Source organism: Halichoeres trimaculatus, unplaced genomic scaffold, assembly GCF_033239565.1.
Source record: "Halichoeres trimaculatus isolate MK-OKI-2021-1 unplaced genomic scaffold, fHalTri1.1 fHalTri1_scaffold_14, whole genome shotgun sequence".
Classification (NCBI taxonomy): Eukaryota; Metazoa; Chordata; class Actinopteri; order Labriformes; family Labridae; genus Halichoeres; species Halichoeres trimaculatus.
Window position 1 is genome coordinate 10888141 of NW_027437192.1, and position 11355 is coordinate 10899495.

The 11355-nt window shown below is 39.3% G+C and overlaps 1 protein-coding gene across 2 annotated transcripts; it reads right to left on the bottom strand.

Annotated features, from left to right (window-relative positions):
* Nucleotides 1-1013: 1013 nt before the first annotated feature.
* Nucleotides 1014-10958, bottom strand: hcn3 (hyperpolarization activated cyclic nucleotide-gated potassium channel 3). 2 transcript variants are annotated; one of them, XM_074686806.1, is made up of 8 exons: nucleotides 10831-10958; nucleotides 9753-10743; nucleotides 5009-5438; nucleotides 4754-4915; nucleotides 3493-3711; nucleotides 2851-2997; nucleotides 2238-2478; nucleotides 1014-1856 (listed from the first exon to the last, which is right to left on the bottom strand). In XM_074686806.1, the coding sequence occupies exons 2-8, from the start codon at nucleotides 10208-10210 to the stop codon at nucleotides 1654-1656; spliced, it is 1860 nt and encodes a 619-aa protein (XP_074542907.1). In that variant the 5' UTR covers nucleotides 10211-10743; nucleotides 10831-10958; the 3' UTR covers nucleotides 1014-1653. The 2 variants fall into 2 exon arrangements, with proteins under 2 accessions (XP_074542907.1, XP_074542908.1); XM_074686807.1 differs by having other exon boundaries at nucleotides 9753-10958.
* Between the last annotated feature and the right edge of the window lie 397 nt (nucleotides 10959-11355).

Here is an 11355-nt window from a genome sequence, read left to right on the forward strand (position 1 = left end):
ATTTTCTTTAATAAGTTGAGCCTATATTGTTAATTTTGTGATTTTCAGCGCTGGTTATAAGTGAGAAGATACGCTTATCTGATATTTAGCTTATACCTCAAGAATTTGACATAAATAAACTTGTGATTACAGGAAAATGAAGTAAATAAAGTGTGTGGATGCATATCCCCTTTGGGACTCTGTGTTTTATGCACAGACATAGAACACAGAACACAAAAGCATTATTACTTATTTGCCCCTTTTTCCAATCAACATCTGACTCATTTTTCTGGATAAATAATACTTTACACATCAATCACCTCATGATAGAATATTATAAATTACATTAACTTCCCAGATTAAACTCAGAGGTGATGTACAAAAAGCTTAAAAATTACTTAAGTCTGGGCAACAATTACATAGTACAATCTTAAGGAACCCCCAAAAAGTCCTTTCTACATAATACTTATTTAACTGTTCACTTTTCAACTTTAACTGTTCAAAGAGCAGTTGTGAACAGATTTATAGACTAGTACTTGACACATATATTCCAAAATTGAAGACACAAAGACATATAAAAAATAATTTAATATTGATAATCATAGGGTAGAAATATTAATATTTTGTTGATATCATAAGTAGATATTATTCAGCAGAAAGGTCAAACAATGGAAAGGGTAGGCTTAGCATGGTGTCTAACATTGATCAAATTAATGCGAGAAAATTTATATATTGCCGACATTTTATAATCCCAGGCTTTTTCATCTCGTCTTACATTAAAGTTTTAAATAAATCAATGCAACTGTATAATCAAGCAAAGATACGTACAGTACATGTTACAGTTGGTGACTGAGATGTCAATCCTCATCTTGACAAATTCAGTGCAGTGACTCTTATTACTGGCATATTGTAAGCCTGTGTATTGATGTTACACTGAACGGACTCACTGAACTTAACTGAAGTCATTTTCATAAAGATTTGACAAAGTTAAATAACTAAATCAAAAGAAAAATTAGATGAGTTAAGGTGTCATTTTAACATAACAGGAGTGACCTTACATGAATCACAACTTTTCATACTGTAAGGCTCACTAATTTGTAAAGATCAGCTTTAGTTAATTCTACATGTGAGTGCACTGAGTCATCTACATGACGGTGTATTATCCAGTAAAACCTGCCTCTGTACAGTTATTACATCACAGCTGCTTATCCTGGCATTAAAGGCTCTCTTGATTGAACCTATAGACCTGAGAGAACATTTAAATCAGAGACACACACGTGCAGCTGTTGGATGAATCAGCCAGCTGGTGCTCCTGTGTGTTTATAATATCCGGTATGAAGAATGTGACTGATATTGAAACTGGTCTCAAAAAATATTTCAGGAATATAGAAATCATTCTCAGAGCAGTATTTGCACTTAGGAAAGCATTGATGAAAAAGCATGTGCAGCCAAATTTAAAGATGGTTAATCTGCAATAAACAGTGTTTTGTGTGTGTTACCAATGTGTGCTTGTAGAAAACATCTGAGTTTGTATCAGCTTATCCAGCAATACGTAGAAGTTCAGAGGCTCATGTTTTTTTGTGTTTTTTTTGTGTTTGTTTGTGTAATGAAGTCAAGTTCAATCACACTGAAACAAATTTTTCTGTTTTCCTGGATTCAGTTTGTCTTATTGGGTCACTCTGCAGCAGGAGGCGGACCACTGGTTTTGCAAGCGACCCTGCCCAGTCGGTCCACAGCCACACTCTCAAACGCCCTCCTCATCAGAGGGTGCTCCTCCAGGACCTCATTGAAGCTGTCCACACTCAGGGAGTAAAGGCGACAGTAGGTGTCAGCCTTCACGGTGGCTGTGCGCCGTCCTTGGGTGAGCAGGCAGATTTCTGAACCAAAAAAGATAATTTTATGTTCAAATTTATTGTAGAAGATTAATAACAAATCAGCTTGCTTTAAATTCTCAGGGTAAATACTTGATGTTTTTGGATCAAAGACTATTACTTTGAAAAAACACAAGTAAATTCAAAACATCACCAAGAGTATAAATCATTTTTATAAAAGATACTCTACATTTGTTATCATTTACTGATAAATATTCTTTTGATAAATCAAGAAAATTAAAGTTAGTTCCATTAAGGTTACGTGGCAGCCTTACATATGAAACAGATTAATAAATGTAAGGGTAACAGCACCATTTTTTTCAACAGCTTAGCAAAAACCATCCTTAAAACCTTTGAAATAAATACAAGTAAATTTTTATAACTTACCCCCAAAATATGCTCCATCATTGAGCGTGATACCTTTGCTACCACGTGGGATAACTGTGACTGAGCCATGCTGGATGAAATACATTTTCCGACCCAGCGTTCCTTCTCGTATGATCAAGTCACCTGGTTGGAAGACTTCGAAACGCAGCTTGGTCAGGATCACCGTCACAAAGTGAGGGTCAGTGTTGGCAAACAGTGGCATGTTTGCTACGAGTCCACGGCAGTTATAGCTAACAATCTCCTGCAGGGTGGGAAAGAGTGAGGAGACAAGAGATGTCAGGAAACCATGAAATCCCTTTCCCTTTAAATATAATGAATATTAAATAGTTTTCACAATTATAAACTCTAATATCTCAAAAATAAATGCTATCAAATGATTGGATGTTTCAGCTCCCAACAAGGTACTGGAAGTTTCAATTTACTGCGGACCACTTTGAGGGTCAGATTCCACAGTTTTCTGCTTATTCATAGCTATAAAAGAAGATTGAGAACACTTTATTGAAAAACAAATCAAACACATTGATTGATTTGTTAATTATCACCCATGTGAGCATGTTTTTTTAATAAAAGGGCAAAGCAGAGAGTCAGACCTCAAAGTTGATTGATGACTCACCTCTTTCAGCGGATCACTGAGCTCTCCCAGGATGCTGTCTTCATCGAACATCTTGCCCTGGAACCGCTGCTCATAATAATCATGGATCCTCTGTCTCACATCTGCTGGCAGTTTGTGGAATGACATGTACTGCTCCACTTGCTTGTACTGAAAACAACAACACAGTGACTGACCTTCATGGGTGTTCAGTTTAAGTTCTACAGATCAGACGTCACATCAAGTCACGCCATCTAGGTGTTATCGTAATCACCCCACAATAATTATGCATTTCTGTATTTGTTTTTGCCAGCTGTAAGTGGATTACAGTCTCATTTGTAACAGGCATTAGCAAACTGCGATCTAAACCAAGGTGCTGCCGATTGTCTCTCATTTATTTGGCTTTATCTCATGAAAATCCCCTGGACAGTGTCACGTTAAGGCCACAAAAGCCATTAGGTAACACATATACTCTGAAGGCCTTTGGCACAGCTTCCCTGACTAAAGCACCAGACTGTAAGCAAGCTTATGGAATAAAACATGGCTGAGATATTAAACCTTGCAGCCAGAATCACATCAGCGTCCACGTGAACCTCTCGGGAAACCTGCTGCAGGTCAAAATGTTTTATTTTGTTAATCCTTTTAAATCCCAGCAGAGATGATTACCTTCTCTTGATACTGCCGGTGTGACGCATCCAAGGACTGCACCAGGTTAGCCGCATGGCCGAGGAACATGGCGTAGCAGGTGGCTCCCACCACCATGCTGATCATGGTGAGCCAGACATCCGACATGCCCTCTGGAGGGTGAGCTCCGTACCCTATACACAGCATGTGGCTCATGGCCATAAACAGGGCGTAGGAATACTGCATGTGCCACGTATCGTTCTGGAAGGAATAGAATAATGCTGTCATTAGGACATACCATCGTGACTGTTAAGACTAATACATTTGGTGAGAATATGTGAAACACAATATATGCAGCATAAGGGAATTTTTAGCTACTTTAATATACAAACGGCTCTTAAAAGGCTGGATTTATAATTAAAGAGACAGTTCAGTTTTTCTGTCTGGAGTTAAATAGAAGATTGACACTACTCGTTTCTTGGTATGTCACAAGCCAGGAGACAGCTAGCTAAGAGACAACTAGCATGTCACGTCAAAGAAAAAAAACACAGTCAGGCATGTTACTGTTTTAGAAAACATTTACTAGTTTTATGGGGTTTTTTTGTGCAGTTTGAACCAAGATATTAGCCTTAATTGAGCTGGTAACTCATACAACTTTATTTTAGACAAAGTCAGAAAAGCTGTTTTCTCATATTTATAGTTTTTTTGTCTGCTAAGCTAAGCTTACAGGTGCAATAAGTCTCCACAAAAGAACTGTTAGTACACAAAAATGTCCTTTCTTAATAGTGTTTCGTACAGGGATCTCCTTTTGGCCAATGAAAAGAACGATACATTCCTCTACCGACGTTTGGCAGGAAAGCTGAGTGTCAGATTTCGCCTCCATTTGAAATGAGTACTAAAACACTTGATCTTTTAACAAGGATAACATTCAATAACTTATGAAATTAATATTAATTTGGAGTTTGTTAAAATTAAAAATTGTTTTTAGACTCTACAAAAAAGTTTGGTTTGATTTCACTGCAAAAACTCAAACCTTACCAAGTGTTTATGACTTAAATGAGTAGAAATTGGCTTTTTAGATTGAAATTGAGCCACTATCATCAGACAAGTTAAAAAAAATACAATTCCAAGATATTAAAGACAAAAATGATGCCTTAATTGCACGAAAAAAGTTAAAAGAAAATTCCCAGGCATCATTGCGACATTCCACTTGTCTGGTCAATGTGACTCACATTAAGTCTAATAAGACCATTTTTACTAAAAATAAGATACAGACACTTTCTTAGCGCTGCTGTGTGCTCACCACCATGTTGTTTTTGGACACCCAACATTCTGGAGGGAAATCTTGCAGCATAGGCACCATAAACGTCAGGCAGCCGTCCCAGTGACACAACAGCAGCATCATGCCGATCAAGTTGACTATACGCACCACAGCGCTGGCCAGGTCATAGGTCATGTGGAAAATCTGGGAGGGTAAATTGAATGGAGGAAAAAATGGGATGAAGTTTTGTATATGTGCTGAGATTTTTTTTTCAACTCGTCTTTGTTTTTGGCTCACCTCCTCCCACTGGTGAATGTAGCGGATGAGGCGGGACAGTCGGAGGAGACGCAGCAGACTGAGGATCTTTGTAAAGCGCACAATGCGGAGAGCGCGAGCTGTACGATACACATCGGACGACTCATGCATGGCTTCCAGGTCAACAATGAGGAAGATGTAGTCCACTGGTATAGAGGAGACGAAATCCACTAGGAACCAGGTGCGCAGGTAATGCATGCGGATCTCTTTGGGATCCAGGATGATGTGGCTGTCCTCTCCTGGGATGCCCGTTCGGAAATTAAAAACCAGATCCATGAGGAAGAGAGTGTCAGAAAGGACGTTAAAGGTGATCCAGGGCAACGTGTTCTGGTCTTCAAAGAAAGTGATTCCCCACGGCAAAATGACCAGATTAATCATCATTAACAGGAGTATTACGATGTCCCAGTAAAACCTAGAAACAAAGATAAGAAGAAGATTTGAGATGAGCAAAGATGTAATAACAGGTACAGCTAAAAACCTCCCCTGACCAATGCCAATGTACTGTAAACTCAAGATAATAAAGTCACTGAAAAAGTTAAAGGCTTCATGCTAAAAGAAATTTAAAGCCAAAATCTGCCCAAATCTTAATTTAACCTACTGTAAACGCCTACATGTATCCCTCAAATAGTGTTTTGCTGCTCCTGCTTTAGTTTGTTTTTACATCACCCAGAATTTAATGCAAAGAGATAAGTGTTTTTATGCTCCAGTTCTTTGGGTCTGTATGTCTAAACCACTCACCTGCAGAATGGCGCCAACTAATGATACACTCCCTGAAACCAAACACCCTCAAAATCATGTCTGTTAGCTCTGTTTTGGATATCCTCTGAGTAGCAAAACAAACTTTTACACCCCACCCCATGACATTTTTTTCTTAGGTAATTTTCATGAAAAAAGTCCCCAAAAAAGTCCTTCTTGAAAAATGAAATAAAACTCAGAATGGCAGCTTTAAGATATTTAGCTTGACTTAGCTCACTAAGTCTGAATTAAAAATTGGGAACTGTACCCTTTTTTAACAATTGCATTTGACTTTAAACACAGCAAGTTTGATGCTTCTTCCTCTTCAAGCAAAGAGCCAAATAAATGTTATCTGGCTCCTATCATGAATCTGATGATGATATCTGCCTCTTGGATCAAAGGCTAATTTACAGTAATGATGGTGTAGCCAGCAGTCAGCCATACATTTGCCCCTAAAGATATATTTCTGAAATAAATAACATAATTCGATTGTTAATCCTGCCTGCGACGTGCATCTTCATCTACTTCTGGTAAGTCTCAGTTTCACTGTAAACAGTTACAGACTGTTACAGGCTTCACTATGGCTCACTTCCGCTAAATGGAAATGAAACTGATTTTCTCATGATTTCCTTGTAATAAAAGGTTAAGATTGCAAAGGTAACATCATCATCATCGCTGCCTGCTCTATAGCTAGCAATATAACTGCGTGGCCATACCAGCACTCCCACATCTTTCATTTTTGATAAATCCAAGAAAATCTACATTGTGATCAATTTCTACATCACAGAATCGAGCAAGTTTCTGGCTCAAGCTCAAAGCTTTGATCTTGAACATAACATAGCATTTCTCGCAGAGGTCTGTTAATGGATTTACATAATCACCATCAGATTAAAAGCCATTCAATCTTCAACTTCCCCTTTACAGTTAGACCTCAAACAGCTATTAGGGTCAAGTGAAGAAACAGAAGAAACGTATCCAATCCTGGGAATGACCCATTTCATATGACCCTTACTCTTATAACAGCTCATGTCTCCGGAGGAAACCCTCTCATGAAAAATGTATGCTGTTTACCTCAGCAGGCTCCATATACCACAGCAGAGGACAATCAAGGCAAAGAAAATGTCACTGCTGTCGGACATGTCTTACACATAGTCTGCTGCTCTTGGCATGCTGTATACAAAGAGTCTGTGCTGCACTCATCACTGTCTGCTGCATGTCATACAAGTCCTATTCTCCTGCGGGTCTCAAGTGACTCGTTACATGATTTGGCTTCACGGTTTGGGTTTCCATACAGACTGTTTCCACCACGTGTCAATCACTTTAGGTCTCTCTCTCTTGTCCTCAGTTTCTCTTTCGTTACAGAGGTCTCTGTACCAAACCCAATCTATTTTCAACTATTGTCACCCTTCACAAGCTAAAATGAGCTTTCTTCTTTAGCGGGTTTACAGCAGAGAACTGATAGATTAATTCCTTGTTCTCATGCACGTTTATCCCTTCACCACTCACTTGCACTCATGTCCCCTGATGTCTACACATGGATTCACATGTCTACTTATCATCTGCACTCATGTTGAGGCCAGATTAGAGGCTGCTCGCTGATAATATCTCCACCAAAGACTCTAGACAGCATTACAGCTGTTGACATGCAGCATGAGCGTGAGAGTGTTAGCACAGGGTCAAGTTAATTCTACTGTATCGTAGCCTTTTAAGAGAGCTATAAAAGAGGGAGAAGAGCAGGAAAAGAGCGAGGTTGATGGCTTTTTGTGTTTAATCGACTGAATCTGATTATCAGCTAAGTTTAGTGTGCACTTTTAAAAAAAGAGATATTAGAAATAGAAACATGTTTGACGTAACAAGAATCAACAATCTGCCGTGTCATTTAAGGGCAGTGATGCTGGTCAGTTGTTCAGCTATGTTGGTCCGAGCTGACATATCTAACTAGAATCAGAACCAGTTTTTTGCCAAGTAGATTTTCACATGGCAAGAGTTTTTCTTGGTGATTTTGGAGCAAGGTAAAAGAAAGGCAGAATAGGTTAAAGAAAAAAAAGATTAAAAAATATAATACTGTAAAATTATGTAAAACAATTTGTGTGGAAGAGCCATGCTGTTGCATGAATGTGCAAGGTAGAATAAAATACAATAGATTAAAATATTCTTTTTTGATCTCCCTTGGGGGAATTTTTTTGTCACAGCAGCTCACAAAAAAAAAAAAAAGTTTTTTTGCCAGTAAAAAAACCAGCATTTTGCCTTTTGCTGGTTTTAGGGGAGAACAAGTACAAGTTACTAGATGCCCTTCAGGTCTGTGTACATGATGAAACTTTTTTTTTTTCTAATTGCAGCCCTTGCAATTTGAAAATTGCATTCTGTTTCATTGCAATGTCGGTTTAAAATCGATTAATTGTTCAGCCCTAGCCCAATCAGAGACACATCTGTCAGACAGGCATCCTGTAGGTGTTTGTAATGAGGCTCAAATCCCATCTCTTTACCTAACACAACCTTGACAGGTTGGGTTGAGTTCAGCATTTCCAGTTTGGCTGTTGACGATGATAGGCCTCTAAACTCTGCATCAGAAACAGAACTTGATCTGGACAGCACTTTGGTCAACTCTGGTTGCTTTAAATGTGCCCTTTAAGTAAAGTTTGAGTTGAGTTGAGATGGATGATGTCAGGAGCCTGTGTCGTTGTATTATACTATCTATGGGGTAAACATATTAACTTTCCTCCAATGCTAACATTTTATAGCTAATGAAGCTATGAAGCAACTAAATTATGTACTCAAACCAAAATATAAATGTTGACTTATTGTCCACTTTGGCATGAATCTACAGCGATTGTTCTGATAATTATTTCTGATATGTTTGTAACATAGTTGTTTTATTTTGTAATATGAAATATTTGGTGTAAATCATTCACTAAATAAATAACATTGTCGTAAGGAAGGCATTGTATTTTGACTGTCAAGGCCTGCTTTTAGCCTTGCATTAGGTCTCCTTTACACTATTGTATATCTGAACTGGTTATGCATTGCTCCCATTATGTAACCATATACCAGTTGGTTGTATGAAAAACCACATTACAACAAATGATGGGGAAGACTCAAATATGATTACAGCCAATGATGATTAAAATAAGGCGTGTACTGACACCACAGATGATAAATTTACTTATCTACCAACTTAAGATCTGAGCCAAAATCCAAATTCCATGAACTATTTGATCTTTAGCCCTCAACAGAAGAGCCAAGCACCAAAAACGTGCTGCTCCAATTCATTCATTTTACACAGGAAGCTGCAACATACGGTTTAAGGAGAGCAGGCCGTTGATAATCCCCCCCTCAGCTGTCTGTGTATTATTGCATAATAGAGCAAGATTGGAATTATAGGGATTCTTATGGGCAATAATCCCTGTGCACAGGTTTATCCTTGTCTGGCATAGGCCTGATGTTTAAAATTGTTTAAATTGATGGCAGCTATTATTAGTCGCTGCACAGATTGTTTTGGCAGCGCTGCTAAGATGTTTTTCAGCTCTAAAGCTGAATAATCTGCCCAATTCAACAACAGTTAGATAAAGCTGGAGTTAGAAAATGTTGGCTGTTTTCCCAACAGAGCACATAAGGATAACAGAAGTAGTAGCTCTGAGTCTTTGTAAATGGAGAAAGGGAGACACCGATGGTATTATTAATCCAGATGATCTTGTCCTATATACTGTATCACTAATCAAATCCTTTCATCTTCTTATCATGTGCTGAGAACCATGACATCCGCTGCTGCAGTCTGTCCTTGGAGATGTAAGATCTGAGCACAGTCGCAGGCTCTTTTGTTGAATGAAAACTGGAAGCTATCTACCAGAAAATGATGAAACGGGACATCATGTTTACCAAAATATTAGACTTTAGCTCTGGATTTCCTCCTGAGATAATACAGATAGTATTTCCCACTGACAGCACTGACATGGTGAGGAAGCTGACTCTGAAGATATCGAAACCCAATTACCTGAAGTCACTGTAGGGATGAATGATCCACACTCCAAAGCTCTTGACCCTTTCCTGCTCAGCAGCAACACCTTTATGACTGCCAAACATGCGCAGGGAGAACTTGTTGACCCCAGGCTGCAGCAGATTGCCAAACTGCCTCTGGAAGTAGGTGGACTGGTCCTCATCGATATCATCCTCACCTCCGTCAGCTTCATCATTGATGTTCAGCAGGCCATCTGGATCCGCTGTGTAGTCATCATTATGTGTCTTGACCAAGGAGAAGAGCGTCTTGGAGACATCACTCTTTTTCTCTGTCTTTGGGGAAGGGGTAGCAGGGGGGGTCGCCCTCTGGGAGCCACTTCTCCATCTGGAAAAACTCCAGCTGCTCCAGCTGCGGTACCTAGGGGTCTCTGGTTTGTATGACGGGCTGTCATTGATGCTCTTCTGGTCTTTTACACTCCTGGTAGGGCTGGTCATTTTTTTAACTTTGTTCTTCAGACCAAGTAAAGCAGAGAGAGTCTCCTTTTCCCTGGATTTTGGCTGTAAGGTTCCTGGATGTAAAGTTGACTTCTACATCAAGAGCTTTGCTACTGTTACTTCTGGGTTATGCATCTTTGGTTCTTTAAAAAAAATATCCTGAACCACTTTCAAGCACAAAATTTCTGTAAGTTACAATTTAAAGGTGCATTTTACCTAGCCTGATGCACTTTAAACAAATTATTTAAAAAATCTATGTAGCTACTGTAGACTTAAAATACTTGACAAAAAGGCCAGAAATTAAAACATAGCAACTATTAAAAATATCCTCATTTTCAACCTGACTCTCATTGCGCATAATTGTAAGTTTAAATCTAAATACGAGCTATTAATTTATGACTTCATATAATTTTAACCTATAAAAAGTTGTGGTCCGTTTGAAAAAAAAAAAATACTTCCCTGTGTTTTCTGATGGACGAAGCAGGCACTGCGTAGAAACTTCAACTTCGGCTCCAGTTTCCCCCCACGCCTGTCTGACCATGAGAGGACGGTGGGGAATTGACAGGCAGAGCTCGGCAGCCTTCAATAATCGGCTTGTTGGCACAACTGCGTCCACTCACCTCTCCTCTCCTCTCCTCTGTCCTTCTCCACCTCCTCCCCTGTGGGGAAATCGCCCTCCCTCCTCAGGGCAAAGCCCCTGGGCCAGTGGTGCAGGTCGTATTTCGAAGCCAGGACGTGGACTTTCGTGGTCGACAGCCTTCGATATGTGGTCCATGCATGTCGCACTTTATGAGTCACAGTATAGGCGCGAAAACCAGCACCCCTCATTACCGAGTAGTTGTCACAGTCGATATTTGTTTCACAGAAACAGACTGAAAGCAGTCAATTAAAAAGTGATTAGCATAATTAACTCTAGTGGCTGTCCCATTTAACTTGCTATATGTTCAACCCCTCAACTGAAAAATAATTTTGAGAAGCATTTTTCCTCATAACAACCTCAGGACCAAACACATATGAGCTGATTTACATCTTTTTAATTCAAAACTTTTATTTTGATTTTTGAGAGACTTGCAGGAATGGGAAAACATAGTCCAGGCTCACCAGGGGCGGATCAAGAGGGTTGGCTGCCGCTGCGCCAGTTGTTG